This window comes from Rhea pennata, chromosome 2, assembly GCF_028389875.1.
Source record: "Rhea pennata isolate bPtePen1 chromosome 2, bPtePen1.pri, whole genome shotgun sequence".
Classification (NCBI taxonomy): domain Eukaryota; kingdom Metazoa; phylum Chordata; class Aves; order Rheiformes; family Rheidae; genus Rhea; species Rhea pennata.
In genome coordinates, this window is record NC_084664.1 from 72,609,879 (window position 1) to 72,628,824 (window position 18,946).

General features: G+C 38.9%; 1 protein-coding gene across 1 annotated transcript in view; it reads left to right on the top strand.

Moving 5' to 3' along the window:
- The window catches only part of TMEFF1 (transmembrane protein with EGF like and two follistatin like domains 1), a 110,616-nt gene that overhangs the window by 85,481 nt on the left and 6,189 nt on the right, over positions 1-18,946 (top strand). The window contains exons 5-7 of the mRNA XM_062567959.1: positions 6,049-6,145; positions 14,440-14,588; positions 15,423-15,488. Of these exons, the coding sequence (XP_062423943.1) occupies positions 6,049-6,145; positions 14,440-14,588; positions 15,423-15,488 (312 nt within the window). The remainder of the gene's footprint in view (positions 1-6,048; positions 6,146-14,439; positions 14,589-15,422; positions 15,489-18,946) is intronic.

An 18,946-nucleotide genomic window follows, 5' to 3' on the forward strand; every position in this document is an offset into this window, starting at 1 on the left:
TACAAGATCCCCTGCTAATTTGCACTCTGTTATTGACTATAGCCATATAGCTTTTATATAGCTGTTGGCTGGCATTGTTCTAACTGGGTATAAAAAGGGAGTAAGCCACATACATTTGTGCACTCAGACCCACAGTCAGCTGGCCTGGAGACCCAAGGACCACTCATCAGCAGGAATGCCCATGATGTCACCAGCATGTTGAGGAGAAACCAGGGAAATTTTGACTGGAGAGGAGGCCTATAATGGATTAGAACAGTTGCTGTACTGTGCACCATTTGCTTTAGAATCTGGGAAAAACTATACCAAAGGGGTGGCCCCATAAAGGACAAGAGCAGTTGCTGTACAGTGCACCCATTGTTATAGAAACCAGGGCAAACTATACTGGCAGGGTGGTGCTAAAGGAAAGGACAAGGGCAGTTGTACCGTACTGTACATACTGAACTGTAGAGCTCTGATATGTACACACACATATATATATAGGTATATATTCAGTTCTATTTCTAGTTTTACTATACTGTTAGCTTTATTGTAACCTCTTGGCTCTAATAAATTCTCACACTTGACAAATGATGATCTCTTGAGTTCAGTACAACTAACCTTGGAATCTGAAAGAATCCTAGATGCACCTCTAGTGGCCGCATCACAGCACTGTAAAAGTTAATCCAGCTGTTCCAATATGCTAACTTTCCGTGCCATGATCAATGGTGTCATGCAGAGAAGCAAAATACAAGTTATAGTTGCCACAAGTGTAACACACCTAACAATGGTAGTCATGTAGTACATGTCCTCAACTCCTTTGCTTAAAATAGCACGCACACTCATTAAAATAACCACTGTGTAACACATACTGTATCATTGCCTGACCTGTGTTCCAATTGGGATACCAAAGTTTGAACTCCCCATTTCCAGGCACCCCAGTCCTAAACACAGCTGGCATCCTTGTATTCAACCTGTAATGCAGATTCTTGCCAAATCAAACTCAAAAGGCTGGTATTCTTACTAGAGCTTGCTTAACAGCTGTTGTATATCTGCACAGGGAAAGCTTCTTTCAGCAAGGCATAAGATCTTTGGACTACCAAGCTAGGTTTTGCTCCTAAGCCAGCTTGGTGGTTTGATAGATAACAGGGCTGTCCGTGGTGGTAAATGTTGCTTTTGCATAAGATCCAGCAACATGGTCTAGATTTATCAAGAGACTGCTCGTCAAAAATTTTTGATAGATAAAAGTAGTTTTTGCACTTGCTTTAACTATATCCTTACAAACAGAAGAGCAAATTTGCAGTGTTATTTTAAATTACAGAAATGAACTCCCATCTTAACTAGCATGTTTAGGGCAACTAATGTTGCCCTAAAAATTAATGGAAGAGAGGATAAGTCAATAAATTGTTCAGTTAACTTAAGACTCTAATTACTGATACTGTGGTATTTTGAGAGGAATTTTCAATGCTAAGAGAATCAGCCTGACCATGTGTTTTTCTTCTGCACTTTAGTGTGCAAAAGAGGATTTCCTGTTGCCCTTCCTATTTTTCCCAGATCTTTTTGAGATTAGAGAGACAGCACATCAATAAGAATCACTGTACTCCCTAAAGAGATAGGAACTGGTTATCAGAGGGGCTTTCCTGGACAAGGGAGAATCTTTACTCCTTGCAAGCTCCCTTTGTTTCACTGCAACAATGACATACATATATACATAAATATATACATATATATACACGTATATATGTATTCATACATATGTAGTGGAGCTCCCTTTCCAGGCCATGGCATGGGGCAGACGAAACGTCACCTTAACACTGGCTGACATTTTTGCTTCAGATTTGATTGAAAACCCTCAGCAGAACCATAGACATATTACAGTTGTAGGAACACACAAGTGAGTTTCCAAGGAAAGCAATGTATTCCTGTCCAGATACTCTAGACCAACTGTCCATTTGCAGGTTCTTACCTTACATGTCTTAAGATATAGCTAGCCATCTTCTGTAGAAGAATAAACAGGAGAAGTGTGGGGGAACAGCACAGTTCAGAGAGACAACTGGGAGTTGCAAATCGCATCCTTATGCCTCATTTTTCTTGGACAGAGCGTTAATGAAACACTGCCCTGAAACAGGAAAGGAAGCTGGAAAGAGAGGGAAAATAAGCTTTCACTCAACATGAAATTATGATCTCAAGAATAGAATTAATCAAAATACTATAGGAAGTGAGCAAAATAAATTCTGCAATCATCTGTACATCAACATTAGGAGCCTGCATAATAAACAGGAAGAACGTGAATTACTCACCTAGGAATATAATTTGATCTAACTTGTGTTACTGAAGCCTACTGGGAAGAATTGATTGATAGGAATATTAGAATTAATGGTTATAAACTATTTAGGAACAATCAAATGGAAAAAAAGATGGAGGAAGGGGCAGTTTGTCAAAAGAAGCATTATTCAGAGACATTTGCAAAAGAGAAACTAATGGTCTCCAATGTTAATGAGTAAACTTATTCTAACAGCATGAAAATGAGGTACTGAGAAAGTCTGCTACCAATTCAGGCTGAAAAACAATATTTATCTACTGTATATGGGTGGGAAAAGGTGCATTTTCTTGGAGGATTTCAATCTATGTTATACACTATGTCATGCTACTAGTGCTAAAATGTCATGCAACTAGTAATGAAAGAAATGTCTAAAAATTATAGATCACTATTATCTAACTTGGAAATGTTGCACTAATACACATTCATCTGTATTACACTTCATCCTGATAGATGTATGCTGGTAGTACCTGAGGTGCCAGTGATTTTAACTTGATCATATTTATTATATATAAATACAATAAAATACAAATAAATAATTATATATAAAGAGGGCCTGGCAAGTCATAATAAAGAAGAAAGGTCCCACTTTCTTAAAAAAAAAAATCTAATTTTAAAAGATAGAGAAAGAAGTTCTGTATCTTTTGATTAGAAAAAATCGAACATTGATTGTTTGCATCTGAAAGCTTTAAAAATGAGTGGCAAAGAATTCTTTGGACTCCTAATGTTGATTTTGTTTTTTTTCCTCAATATAAGTCTTGGAACAATGAGAAGTGATGCACACACATTTTGAAAAAAAGATAAATGTGGTGACCTGAAGAGCTATAGCCTTTCAACATCAGTATCTGTCAGAAGCAAAACAGTGGAATAGAAGATGAAGGAATCAATTGAATACAGAACTAAAGGAGGGGAAAATTTTTAATATCTTTCATCATGGATTCATGGAAAATCTGTATTGAGGTGGTCTTTTTTAACTTATTTTTTCAACAAAGAAGTTTGTACAACAGAACATTTTATTTAAGTGTACTACCACAAAAACATTACTTTTCTCAGTCAAAGTCGAAGTCTCATATACATCTAAATAATTAGAGGACACAAAATCTGCATGGTGCACCTATAATGTGTGGAAAAATTTACCAAACAATGAGTGGGTCATGAAATGTAAAGGAACCATTAGAAAATGATTGTGTTTCTCAGAACTATTCTTGGCCTCCAGCCCCCTTTCACTCAGTAGTGATCAAGTTTGCACATTGGAAGCCAGAGGACAGATCACTGAGCTAGTGATATACATAAACAATCAGGATTTTAATGTCCAGTGTGTAAGAGGTGGATAATGTCTATAGTTATATGTAGAAAGCCCAAAATATAGACCATTCTTACTGTATGTCAGCCTCTCTCCTACAGATTGATGGTTCTGAAAAGACCTTGTTGGGAAATAAGGTGAATAATAAAGTGCATGTGAGCTTTCAGTGCAGAAGAATGATCAAAAATAATAAGGTTATTGAATGTTTAAACTGAAGAATATCATGGACTATTTTTGGCCTTGTTGAGCGGCTGTTTATGGAATAGTGCATTCAGTTCTTGCATCCATAACTGCAGGAGGGTCTTAATATTTTAGGCAAGGGATTAAAAGGTTATGAGAACAGTTAGAGATATGGAAATGCCATGGGGAAAAGACAAACAGTGCCATTCCTTTACCTTTATCAAACTTTAAGGGGTCTCTTTCTTGCATGTAGATATTGGCGTGGAGAAGTGAAATCTGATTTTAAAGGATGCTCTAGTATGGCAAGCACAGGCATAAGTGTGTGGTATCTCAAACAAAGAAAAAGAAATCGAATGAGAAAGAAGACACATATCTTTAAAGATAAGTGAAAGTGACCACTACTGCACCTTAATAAAGAGAGTGAAGGGATTTCTGCATTGGAAATTTTGTAATGAAGTTTGGATATGTGTTAATCTTTAAAAAAATGCATACTGTGTTTCAAATAGAAGTTAATTTGATAAAGGATCACCTACATTAGCCTCTGTGTAAACTCAGCCACATGTAGGAGGGAGAGATTCCCTTCAACCAAGATATGAGAAAATTAGGAAGAACTGTTGTGGATTCCTTTCTTCTATTTACATTTAAGAACCCTAACTCTTTTTGCTTGGTGGTGTTTGACCTCCTGTTGCTATAGCACACAGAACTGCTTTATTTTACTTAGTGTTGTGTGCATGTGACAGCCTTGAGTAGAAAGCTTTACACTAAAATGATGCTGTAATATTTGTGTAATAACTGTAATAGGTTAAACTGTTCCTGACTCCTATTGGAAATTTCTGTGGGTCTCTTCCTTCTTTTCAAATGTCTTTATCACCATTATTGCTTTGTTTAAATCAAAAATATGGGAGATTAATTCTAGTTAAACTAAACTAAATCATTTAATCTGATTTATCCTCTTTAAAAATATAAAGTTGCTATTAAGCCTTATTTGTAGTATAAATCATCGCTACACATAATTTTTTACTCTAATGCTTCCTATGTAACATTTCAAAATGTTTGATTTTAAAGTGTGTTTTTTTCAGTTCAAGGAAATTTTACTCACCATTACCAATCCTACGAAAATTAAACATAAACTATGAAGTTTACTTAAAAGGAATATGAGCTTTAATGTTTGAAATTTATTTTTGTATATGTCTTTACTATTGAGATTTTAGTTCTCAGCGAGAAGAATCTTAGGTAAGGGATGAAGTGGTATACAGCAACTTTAAGCAATGCAATAAATTATATTTAATGTCATAATTCACTCTATTTTACATTCTACTTATAACATGATATTTGTGGCTCTGAAAAATATTAACATCTTTATAGATATGTTACTGTTTATTGTGAATCTAGGGAAAAAAAGTAAAGAAAAAAACTCTTTTTTCTTGTTTTGCTTGATATTCTTCAGTAATATATAAGCCTAACTGGGGGAAACTAACGTTATCAGAGTACTGCCATGTTCTGCTGTATATTTCCTAACTGTTCAGTATTAATTTCTCAATTTTTGGTTGTTCTACATTAAACTTCACTGAATTCATATTTCTCTGTTACACAATGAACAGTTTTGGTCATCAAGTTTGAAGTCAACAGTAAGAGCAATGCAGATGTTTTTAGGACCAGTGTATTTGAGATATTCATTTTATCTTTTAGAGGACATCATAGTATTTCTATTTAGTTTCTTGTTAAGATGACTCTCAAGGCCTTTTCATAGTCCTGTACAACTAATTAGTACAACGTAGAAAATATGCAACAGCGTGTATGAGAAAGGAGCACAGTCTAATCCAATCATCAGAAACAGAAAGGGAAAAAATGTAACAGGTAATCTTACATAAGTATATCTGTTATTAAAGGTTCTCAACTAAAATAGCATTCAAATCCCTTCTTAATGATCAAGGATATTAAAAGGCACAGAGTTTATATGTTATCAGTGTCAATTAAATTTAAATGTTTGTCTAGGGTGGGGCAGAAAAAATAAACATCACTAAAACAACAAGTTATCACTAAAATAACAAAAAAAGGAACAGTTAATTGGTGATGCAATCTTGCTTTTTGGGGTGATTGCTTTTTCACTGCCCAATTTGAAAGAGGGAGTACAAGTGAATACAATAGCTTCAGTGTACGTATAGGGTAACTTCAAGTTGTCAATAGCAAGGCAAGTGGATTTAGGTAAGCAAAAACAGAACTCACCTAAAAGTCCTGCTTTCTATTAAAAATGCCTCATTCTGTTTAGAGTATGAAGGATCTGGAACAGAAGTTCAGAGGAAGCATTCAAAATGTGGAGTTTGCAAATACAGAGCTGAGTGTGATGAAGATGCAGAAAATGTTGGGTAAGTAGTAAGTTTCACTTAAAAATATTGGTGAACAATAAAGGAAACCAAGAAAAGTACATAGTCATCTGCATGACAATAATGTTTACTCTTACTAATTGAAGTTTCAATGCTGTCCAAAAATCATATATTCGATATGTGCCAGAAAGAGCAAACATTGTTCAGTTATGTAAGGTATAAGGAGAAAGCAACAAAAAGGAACATTAAAGAATCTCGGTCAAATATTTTTCACTGAAGAACTTCTACTTTACTCTGGGAACAAAAGAGATCAAAATGCAAAATAAAAGAACTACAATACCGAGATTATCTCTTCCCTCCAAGTTCTCTTACTTCTGCACATCTAAACATTAAGTTGAACTGGGGACCTGAGTTGGTCACTTTTTCTGTACTGTGAAATGTGAAAGATATTTCACATTTAAAGAAATAAAATCTCAGAATTACAGAACGGTAGAGGTTGGAAGGGACCTCTGCAGATCATCTAGTCCAGCCTCTCTGCTCAAGCAGCGTAACCTAGAGCACGTTGAACAAGATTGCGTCCAGGTGGGTTTTGAGTATCTCCAGAGAAGGAGACTCCACAACCTCTCTGGGCAACCTGTGCCAGTGCTCTATCACTCTCCTAGTAAAGAAGTTCTTTATAATCAGGCTGAACTTCCTGTGGTTCAGTTTGTGCCCATTGCCTCTTGTCCTGTCATATGAGATAACTGAAAAAGAGTTTAGCCCCATCCCCTTGACACCCTCCCTTCATATACTTGTACACATTGATAAGATCCTCCCTCAGTCTTCTCTTCACCAGGCTGAAGAGGCCCAGCTTTGGCAGCCATTCCTCATAGGGCAGATGCTCCAGCCCTCTGATCATCTTCATAGCTGGAGTCTCTCCAGTAGCTCCATGTCCCTCTTGTACTGGGCAGCTCAGAACTGGACACAGTACTCCAGAAGAGGCCTCATCAGGGCTGAGTAGAGGGGCAGGATCTCCCTCAACCTACTGGCAACACTCTTCCTAATGCACTCCAGGATACCATTGGCCTTCTTGGCCACCAGGGCACATTGCTGGCTCATGGTCAATTTGTTGTCCATCAGCATTGCCTGCAGAGCTGCTCTTCAGAAGGTCAGCCTCCATTTTGTACTGCTGCACGGGGATATTTCTCCCTAGGTGCAGGACTCTGCACTTGCCCTGTTGAACCTCATGAGGTTCCTCTCCACCCAGCTCTCCAGCCTGTCCAGGTCTGTCTCTCTGAATGGCAGCACAGCCCTCGGGTGTATCAGCCACTCCTCCCAGCTTGTTATCATCAGCAAACTTGCTGAGGAGGCACTCTGTCCCTTCATTCAGGTCATTGATGAAAACGTTGAACAGGATGGGACCCAATACTGAGCCCTGGGGGACTCCACTATCCACAGGCCTCCAACTAGACTCCGTGCCACTGATGACAACCTTTGAGCTCCGCCTTTCAGCCAGTTCTCAATCCACCTCACTGCCCACTCCTCTAACCCACACTTCCTGAGCTTATCTAGGAGGATGTTATGGGAGACAGTGTCAAAAGCCTTGCTGAAGTCAAGGTACACAATGTCCACTGCTCTCCCCTCGTCTCCCCAGCCAGTCATTCCATCACAGAAGGCTATCAGATTGGTTAAGCAGGATTCCCCCTTGGTGACTTGGTAAATGCATGCTGACTCCTCCTGATCACCTTCTTGTCCTCCCTATGCCTGGAGATGATATCCAGAATGAGCTGTTTTATCACCTTTCCAGGGATGGAGGTGAGACTGACTGGCCTATAGTTGCCTGGGTCCTCCTTCTTGCCCCTTTTTGAAGACTGGAGTGACATTGGCTTTCTTCCAGTCTTCAGGCACCTCTCCAGTTCTCCAGGACCTTTCAAAGATGATGAAGAGTGACTTGGCAACATCTGCCAGCTCCCTCAGTACCCATGGGTGCATCTCATCCAGGCCCATGGATTTGTGAATGTCAGGCTTGCCCGGAAGATCTCTAATCCTCTCCTCCTCAACCAAAGGAAAGTCTTCTCTTCTCCAGACTTTCTCCCTCATGTCCAGGCTCTGGGATTCCTGGGGGCTGCCGTTAGCAGTGAAGACTGAAGCAAAGAAGGCATTCAGTAACTCTGCCTTCTCTATATCCTTGTTCACCAGGGAACAAATGACAACATGGGAATTTTATTCTGTGTCCAATTTCAAGCAACTGTGCAGAAAAAAAGCCCACACTTTGTGATGCCTCATACAAATTCTTTTGCCTGGAAAACACAGTCCACATTAAGATTTCTTCTCTTTGAACCCAAACTTTTAGCTCACTAACGTTTTCTGCAGTGTCATATCCCATACTTGGAGTCCTGCCTTGGCTTCTGTTGTCTGCAGCATGCATGCAGTTCCATGAGCTGTTGTTACTAGTCTTGGGCTTTGATTTCAGTATGACTTTATCACTAATTTGGAGGCTTCCCCTGAGAAGGTTGGATTTTCTGCCATCTTTGCACTATCAAACTCTTGTCTAGCCTCTGTAGCGCTCTGACTTCAGGGTGTTGCTTATTTTCAACATTTAATAATGAGATCACCTGGGGTCTTCCAACACTTTCTTGAGCTCTTCTTTGGTTTCAGTTTGTGGCTGTGAGTCTGTCCTCTTTAATGAAGTCAAATGCCAGTTTTAATTTTTTGAAGTACAGCATCACAGCAATGGTTCACTTTCCTAAAATTCTACCTTCCTTCACAAACACTAAACGTTTTAAAAAAATCTATGTTTCATGTTTTCTAGTGAGAGCAGGACTATCCACATTTCATTGCTACTGTCTCATAATTAGCCTTTCCTGCCTAGGTAGCAAAAAAAAATTAGCTGCTTCAGCACTGGCTCCTGTCAGAGATAGGGCTACCTTCGTAATTTCTTTTTATTGAGTCCTGTTCTTAGCATAACAAATGAATCATTGGGTAAACTTTCTTCACTCAACTTGCAAAAATTCCAGAAAGTCTTAGCTCTGAGGAAACAACTGATTGCCTCACACTGGATACTTTCCTTTTATTCCCCATACCACATAGTGTCCAGGGATTGTTCAGCACTTTCATGAAAACTGGCTTTATTTATTTCCTGAATAGTTTTAGTTCCTGAAGCTGAGTCCCCAGGATAGGAGTTCATGTGGATGTGAGTTTGGGCTACTACACTCATACAAGGCGTAGTAGCAAAGGGGAGAAGTATAACAGAGGAGGCTGCTTGTATGCAAAAGGCAGCATCATGGAGGCAGAGAAGAGTTTAGGCTATGAAAGTCAGTATCAAAAGTTTTAAAAATTTCTCATTAGACTTCTACCTCCTCCTTTTCCTTTTCCTATGCACTCCCACCTCACCTGTGTTGCTCCAATGCTTACTAGAGACAAGGAGGCATGTAATGAGCAGACTCACAACTCCAGATCTCCACCTGATTCCCAGACCTGTTCTCCCTAAGCCAGAGCTCCTCTGAATACATATATGTTCCTGACTTTCTCCCTGGCACCCTACTGAATCCTCAGAGATCCTCTTACCCTCACATCATCTTGCTCATCAACAGCCATATTCTCAACTTACTTTTCAGTCCTCTGAAAGGCTTCAGGCTTTTATCTTAGAATAATGAAGCATAATGAAGCATAATAATCTCAATTTTCTTAAGTACATGAGTCAAGATCAACATCCTGCAGTATAGTTAAAGTGTTTTTTTTTACAAACTCTGTCAAAATATTTACACTAGTAATAGAATTGAAAGGTGAAGGCCAATCTTACTATTTTACATCACTAAGCAAAGAAGTAGCTTAAATTATGAAAAATAACAGTCAGCAAGCAGATAAGTGCATATGTGTATGTGGGTGAATGTCCAAAATCAAACTTTTGCGCTCTCGGGTGGAATCTGTTACTTGCTAGCTGCATATAGTATGGGCTTGTTATAAATTTTGATAACACCCTGGGGGATGGGAGTGTTACTGTCTCACCCATGACAGAAAATGGTGTCTAAAGTAGAGTACTGAAATTGTTTATTGAACCCTGAGATCACAGCCTCAGTGGAGTATGAGAGAGAGGCAGAGCTACAGGAGCAGCTCCAGTGAAGGGATACTAAGATGTTTAAGGAACTGGAACTAGTACAGCCTGGAGGCTGACCTGTGGGAAAGCAAGTCTGTGGAGAAGGACTTGGGAGTCTTGATTGACCAAGTTGACCATGAGTTTGCAATGTGCACTTGTGGCCAAGAAGACCAATGGTATTCTGAGGTGCATTAGGAAGAGCACTGCTAGCAGGTTGACGGAGGTGATCCTTACCATTTACTGTGCCCTGATGAGGCCAAATCTGGAGTAATGTGTCCAGTTCTGGTCTCTCCAATACACAAGAGACATGGAGCTACTGGAGAGAGTCCAGTGTAGGGCTACTAAGATGATGAAGGGACTGGAGCAGCTCCCCTGTGAGGAACGGCTGAGAGAGCTGGGTCTGTTCAGCCTGCAGAAGAGAAGATAGAGGGAGAATCTCTTCAGTGAGTCTAAGTACCTGAAGGGAGGGTGTAAAGAAGATGGGGCCAGACTTTTCTCAGTGTTGCCCAGCAATAAGATGAGAGGCAAGAGACACTAACTGAAACACAGGAAGTTCTGTCTGAATATGACAAAAAACTTCTTTACTATGGTGATGACTGAGCACTGTTGTGAAGTATCCTTCCTCAGAGATCAGCTTCCTCAAAAGCCGTCTGGACATAATTTTGGGCAATGTGCTCGAGCTGACCTGTTTGAGTAGGGGGGTTGGACTAGATGATCTGCAGAGGCCCCTTCCAATCTCAACCATTGTGGATTTTGTGATCCTGTGATTCTGTGAGCATCTCTCATAGAAGTAAAGGCTGAGAGTACGGGGATTCTGCAGGCTGGAGAAGAAAAGACTGAGGTGGATCTTACAAATGCATTTTGATATCTGAAGGCAGGGTGTAAAGAGGACAGGACTAGACTCTTTTCAGTGGTGCCAGTGACAGGATGAGAAACAACAGGCACAAACAGAAACACAGAAAGTTCTGTCTGAACATAAGGAAAAGCTTTTATACTGTGAGGTTGACTGATCATTGGAACAGGGTTACCCAGAGAAGTTGCAGGGTATCCATCCTTAGAGATATTCAAAACCTGATGGGACATTGTTCTGAGCAATGTGCCCTAGTGACTGTGCTTGAACAGGAGGAGTTTGGCTGGAGAATCTCTAAAGATCCCTTCCAACCTCAACCATCCTGTGAATCTGTGTTAAGGAGGGCCCTCCTGCAGGAGTGTGTTGGGTCAGTGTGCTGCGTTATAATACTGACCACCAACATGCTTGTGGGCATCAGGCACATGGCCTGCCAACTGATTGGAGTCTATCTTGCGAGTGAGGGCCTCACTGGAGATTAGTTTGCCTGTAACCCTTACACCTGTGAGCAGAAAAACATAAGTCTACCAGTTGGGCAGGGTCTGTCAAACCAGCTGGAGATTTGGTATGCTTGTAACCGTCAGTAAATCTCAGTATTAAGGTCCACTACAGGTATCATTTAGCTATTTCACCTATGACAAACACCAGCTCTGTTCTGCTTGAACAAGACAAAGCAACTGTAAACCATTGTAGCTGGTAAGTGTGCTTCAGTTGCTTCAAACCATCTTATTCCTCATGGAAATGTCACAAGATTTCATCTTGCTTTTTTTTTCTTTTCCTATATTTATATGCAAAATTTTAAGTAATAAAGAGAATTTTTTGTACATAAGCTAGATGGCTAGAGTTAAAGAAGCAATAACCTAGGTGTCAGCATAGTCAGAAATTTGCAGCTGTTTCAAAACAGGCATTTTGCAATCCTAAGAAAGTATTTGATGTTAGTTATTAAATCTGAACATGACAAAGAATGACAATGTAAAACAAAAATCCTCCAAGCAGTTTCAACTCTGACTGTAGTGACACCACAAGAAAGACAGAAATACTTTCAAAAGTCACTGAAATGACAAAAAAGCAACATTAATTATGATACTGTGGACCTTGGATTATGACAGACCAAATTAGGGTTGCTTGGGTATGGAAATTGTCTGGAAATAGGAATAAATGTGCTTGAATTTGACAAGCCTAGGCACATGCATGCAGCAATGATTGCTTTGTGCTAAGAACAAGTAAAGGTATTAGTAAGCAAATAGCCAGGGGGCTGTTGAGAACTAGAGTGTTCTTAGCAGTTCGTGTTAATGTGTGTATAAAACTGACGTATTGTGGGCCTTTTGGATGCATATTTGTATATATTAGGTTTAATCCTAATAAGCCCCTTATTAGGTTTAAAATTATGTGGGAGTATGTAAACAGAGAGGTGCTTCCTTTCCTTGGTTTATGGTTCAGTAAGCAAATTATTCTAGGTTCATCATGTTGATATTTAGTGACCTAAGGAATACTTTGAGGTAGGTCCCTAAGATATGTAGAGACTCTTAACTGGGCCAGTTTTTAACTTCAGCAGATGCACTTCAAAACCAGTTTGCTGAAGATGTTCTTTAGTGTAGCAATATTCTGAAGTCCATGGGCATGAAACACTGCTGGGAAAAGCAGTATTTTCAAGGCCACAAGTAATTTGTTAATTAGATAACAAAAGATGCTCAGTGAAAGAGAGGGGGAGAAAATGGCAGGAGAAATAAGAAAAAAGGTTCAGAGTAAAACTCCAAATATCTGCTTTTATTCGAGAAACTTAGAAGGCATTGAAGTCTTTCAGCACAAGGATCACAGGAAGATTTAGGTGCTCTGTTACATGAGCTGAGTATCATCTGACTTAATTTCACCTAGGAAAATTAGAAGTCAAATTGTTTTTTATTACCTAACTTCTCCTAGAACGCAGGCATCAGCCAAACCTCTAATTACTAAGCAGATGAAATCAGAGGCAGTGACCCTTTCACGACTGTATGAAGCAAAGCGTACTGATTTCAGTGCACTCTGGCCATCTTCAGTATTTTTGCAGCACAGAATTTAGTTCTATTGTTACCAACTTGAGGCACACATATATCAACTTGTATCTTATTTACTTGTATCTGAAACATCTGGAAGGAACATAAAGATCCTGCAAGTTAGTAGTTTGGGTTTTTTCATCCCATATCTTACTAGAATGATTCAAGATTAAGCTAGTGGCAGTTCCTAACAGCCACTCTATGGCTTCCTAACATGTGCTCTATATGTGGGCTTCCTGGCATGAAGAAGAAAGCAGCTTCTTGAGGTAAGAGATATATGTGCTTACTTCACTTCTTGAGAAGATGCAGTGCAACCTTTCCTGGCTCTCATAGCATGCAGAAGGGGCAAGGTGGAGAGCTCTAACAGGTGCTCTCGTTCCCTTTCTGCAGTTGGAACTCCTTACTTCTCCCCATCAGAGGCAGAGAATGGCTGGTTTGCAGAGTACTTCGAAATGCACAGCGAAACTTTCCTCTAAAAAAACAAGTTCAGTTAAAAATTAGAATATTGACTGAAATAAACAAGCTTCTGAACTGGAAAGTGCTCCTATGCCATTCACACATGTCAAATTTCAGGGCTTTTTGCTGGGGTAATGGAATTATCTAACCAAAGGGTGGTGTGTCGTAGTCTTCTCTAAATCTCTGGCTGAGCTATCTTTGGGTTGTTAGGAACCATCTATGGGATAGGTCTTCTTTTTGCCCTCCCCTTTCATTTTATGGTCCCTAGTTACAAACTATATGAAAAACACTGTGTCTGAAATGACAGAAGTGTTAATTGGATGCTATATGAAATAATTCAGATTGCATAATCCTGTTTTCAATATATCACAATAAACTCGCTGTTAACTTTCAAAGGCATGAATGAAAGTCTTGTTAAAATAACACAGTTGACTAAGCATATTGATTCTGTTCAGCCTCTAGAAATAAAAAAGACTTTGTAGTACTTAACAGAAATGAGTTCCTTTTTTTTTTTTTTTTTTTTTTTTTTTAACTCAGGGATCCTGACCCCCACAAAAAGTAGAATATATGATTTTGTTCACACTTGAGAATAGACAACACATTAAATTGTTTTATTAATGTGATATATCTTCCTAGCGTTGTTAGCATTCTCAGGTGTTAATCAAAGAGATTCATATCATAGTAAAACTAAAAGAAACATCAGTGAATTATTAGAACGCACACTGAAGTATCTATTATACTTCTGTAAATTCTACCTGGAAATCTGAGATGTCAGTGAATTCTTTGGTATCTACATGCAACATGGTTTTCTCCAGTGTAAAGAAAACTGGTGTTAGTATATGAGACAGTTTACTCAGGACTCAACATTACCTATTTTTCGTTTGCTGGATGTCAAGTTTGATTTGTTATATGCTTTAATTAACAGGTGTGTATGTAATATAGATTGCAGTGGATACAGTTTTAATCCTGTATGTGCTTCTGATGGTAGTTCCTATAACAATCCATGCTTTGTTAGAGAAGCATCATGTCTGAGACAAGAACAGATTGACATAAGACATCTTGGACACTGCTCAGGTAGGTTTGATTTTATTTTTCTTATAAATGTAAATTCTGACAAAAAAGGCTCAATAGAGCCTTCTCTTTTCCATTTTTAATTAGAAGTTACTTATCTAGTTATCAGTGAATTCTCTGCCTATATTTTGTTTTCCCACTTAGGGAGACTTTTGAGTTCCTGAATTCCATGTAATGATTTGGATGTGGCCTGTTTACATTAGCTTTTTCTGGCTGCTGTTACCTGGAAAAACAGCAAAAGTTCTTAGGAGAATATAAGCAATAGCACACCAGGTCTTATATGAGGGAGTAGTTAGAAGTGGGACAGAAAAAGGAATACTAGTATGTGGAAAATGTTCACTATTGCTGATGTGAGCCATAAAATATGCTTCCAAGGTAAGTAAACTTGGGGCCAACAGTGCAAGTATTTATACGCCTCGTTTTCCAGCTTTTGGAATAGGTCACTGAAACAATTTGGTTACTCCCACATGTATTGTTAATTATGTGCACGACTGTTCAGTTTTGGGGTCTTGAATTGAACCAAGCCAAGATGAACTGAATTTAGGACCTTCTCATAGGAAAAAAAAAAAAAAAAACAGTGACTGTCTAGGCCCATATCACAAAAGATATTTCTGTTCAAAACCTACACTTTGGAGTGTGCCCCTTACTGCAGTAGATGCTGATGTTACTGCCTGTACAGACCTGCTTGTACAAGAGGAGCAATGTGGGAATGTGACCAGTTATACTGTCATTAAAATACTTTAAATTCTTTCTTCTCTGACGTTTCAATAACATATATGTAGTGGTCTGGAAATAAGCCTTTCCTGATAGCTCTCCATGCATGTGTTTATTATCCAGAAACAGATGACACAAGTGCAGTTGGAAAGAAAGATGATGGAATGCAGTATCGGCCAGAGGTGAAAGGTATTGTACTGTCATCATGCTGTCAGGTTACAGTTTTACAAGATGACAAAATAGAGCACATACATGCCTTCTCCTCTGCCCTAGAACTTTGATTTCTGTAACCAAGGCAGACAGAAAGAACAGGTTCATTCTTGCAGCACTTTCCTTGCAAGGCTGGCAAGGAGATAAGAGTATTTTGTGAGTTGTGCCTGCTGTATTCCTTAACGCTGCTCAGCTGCTCACCCTCTGCTCATCTGTCACAAGAGTGGAATGTGCCCAGTGGCTGTGACAATGCCTTTATTGTCACCAAGCCACCATATTCTTGCTGAAACAACATAAGCCCCCCCACCCCCCGCGACCAGTCTTTTCTGACCACTTAAGAAAAAAACTGGCAGAATCTGTTAGATGGTTTTAAAATGTTCTGTAGAAATGAACATACTGAATCACATTGATTGAAATGTGTTAGCTATATGAACTAAATACTTAGCTTAAATGAAATTAGAGAGAGTGCCTCACGTGTGTTAAGTGCATTTTCAGAACACATACCTTTCTGCGTTTTATTGCTGGCATTCGAAGTGTTGCTGACCAGGACAAAACACTTCTATCTTTCCGAAACAAGAAAGGTATCACTCAAAGCAAAAAGCGCGTCTCCATAGCTGTTAACCTTTCCTCCTCTTCTCTCCCAAAGAGGAGCATATTCTTTGTTAGCACTACTCTTCTATTTTTTTTCTGTCATGATGCTGTTTGGCACTCCTGTGGCCTCCCAGTGTACACTTCTTGAAAACCCATTCTTTGCCGAAAGGCTCTATATATTTTTCCTTTTCACAGGTTCCCTTATTTTCACTCTTTAAGAGGTACTAATGGAAATGATTTAATGATAACTTATATGAGAAGGGCATAAGAGGCACCAAGTGGAATCTACACATTGTTGTGTTATGTAATGAAACACTGCTTTTGGTTCCTATTCCAAAGAAGTTACAGCCTTTCCTTTATTGCATAGAAATTGCCCTTGACAGCTAGGTAGTGGAAAAAGCAGTGTATACTATTATTATTATAATTATTATTAATGTGTATTGCTTGTGCATTCAGAGGTACATGCAGTTTCAAATAAGGCAAATACTGTATGTTAAGGCAGTATGTCTCATGTAAAATAAGTTTAGATTTTTTTTGGTTTATCATTAGTCAAGGCTTTTTAGATAGTGAGAGTCTACAGTCAACTAATTTAAATGATTCCTTCTTCCAGGATGAATTAGCAGTTCACACTTCTCTGTTTGCTTTTGCTTTAAGATCTTGTGCATTACTCTGTGATAAACCCTGTTTGCTGAACATATAAAATATTTTAGCCTTTAGACTCATAATTATGAGTCTCCTTCTACCTAAAATTGCGCCGGAAAGGTCTCTCTTCCCGTATTCAGCTAACTTGCTGTTTTTGTCTCGTCACAATGGGCATCAGGATTTCTCATTCTGTACCTGCCTCTTCTTTTTGGAGAAGTAGCTATACTTTTATATTCCATTAATATTTCAAGTCTCCTATACCAGTAAAATCTTTTACTTTGAAGCTCTGAAGTAGTCTGGCCAGCCTCTCAGATTAAAAATTGGTTCTCATCATTATATGAGTAAAAGTCTATTTTACACTAGGAATCTTCTGTGTTTAACAACCATTCTTTGTTTAATACAAAGTTTTGGCCCTTCTTTTGGGTGGCTGGCTACGCAGCCCTCTTTGCAGGGATTGCGTCTTTCATTAGGCCTCACATTCTATATCAGTATATATAGTAAAAGCATGATGATGCACTTATCTAAACAGACTAATGTAATTGTACATAGCTTTGAATTGAGACTGGATATGACAGTAGTTAACTGCTTGGAGGAAAAGGAAGGTAATGAGTTTAGGGTGACTAGTCTCCAGTTTTCTCCTCTTAAACATACTATAACATAGTTGATTCCATTAGGCCAATTTCTAAAGTATGTGTCCATTTTGGGCAATGTTCTTCCAATATAGCAAGTCTTTAGCAAGCATAGCTTGAACCAACAGGCTTCCTGATATCTAAAACCTGTAACATTTAGAATATGTATTTTTCTTGGAACAAATCAGGAAATATAACAGAAGGTGTTCAGGGAAAACTTAAAACAGCAACAAGCTGTTTTTTGTTGTATAAAGACATTCTCTTTCCTTTCTGGTGTTATTTCAAATATCTGCAGTTGTACAAGAGTTTTCTTTTCCACAGTCATCTTTTCCTTTGCATCTGCAGTTCATTATCATCTTGTATTTGAGACGCTGTAGTCTGTTGCCATGGAAATGAACATAATTCCACAAATTCAGCACAGCATACACATTTCTAGATCCCTGCACTTTAGAGAAGTTCAGAACCCAAATACAAACTCCTGTGTTTAGGACTTTATTACAGAATAATTTAGGGGAAAGAATGGTTGAAAATGTACAAAACTTTTGTTAGTTTTAGTAATGTAGTAGATATACAACATCGTGGGGCATGGGGGACTGCCTGCCAGCGGAATTGATATATTAGGCTAACTTCAATACATGGAATTTTCCAGCAAAATGTTTTTCTAGGGTAGCTATTTTAATATGTTTGATTTCAGTTGTAAAATCATAGAATTGCAGAATTGGTAAGGTTGGAAGAGACCTCTGGAGATCACCTAGTCCAACACCCCTGCTCAAGCAGAGTCACCTAGAGCATGTTAGACAGGGTTGCACCCAGGCGGGCTTTGAATATCTCCAGAAAAGGAGACTCCACTACCTCTATGGGCAACCTGTTCCAGTGCTCCATCACTCTCACAGGCAAGAAATTCCTACTCACATTCAGGTGGTTCTTTTTTTTTGTGCCTGTTGCCTCTTGTCCTGTTACATGGGACAACTGAAAAGAGTTTGTCCCCATCCCCTTGACACCCTCCCTTCAGATACTTGTACACATTGATAAGATCCCCCCCTCAGTCTTCTCTTCAGGCTAAAGAGGCCCAGCTCTCGCAATCTTTCCTTATAGGGTAGATGCTGCAGTCCTCTGATCATCTTCGTAGCCCTATGCTGGACTCTCTCCAGTAGTTCCACCTCTCTCTCATACTGACTGGTGAGATCAGTCAGATCAGGGCTTTATCGCATTGTTCTCTATCCAGTAATCATAAAATGTGGTTTACCTCCTTCTTGACCCTTCAGGTTTTTTTCCTCTCCTAAAATGCTGGAGGGAACTTTATGTATCCATGTGTTAGCCCTTTGCTACAATGCCACTGACAAAACTTCTGCTGATCTTTCTGCATCAGGTTGATTCTGTGTCATGAAGACTTTTCCCCTTTCAACAAAATTGACAAAAAAGCATGTTTAGATGTCTCCAAAGAAAGTTTTCAGTGCACTACATCCTAGCAACTTTCTATAGGCATCTCTGAAGCTTCATCCTTATGCATTTGCTTTATTTTTCTGTATTCCCCTCTCCACTACAAGTTTTTAAAAATATGCTATTCTTAGTTGA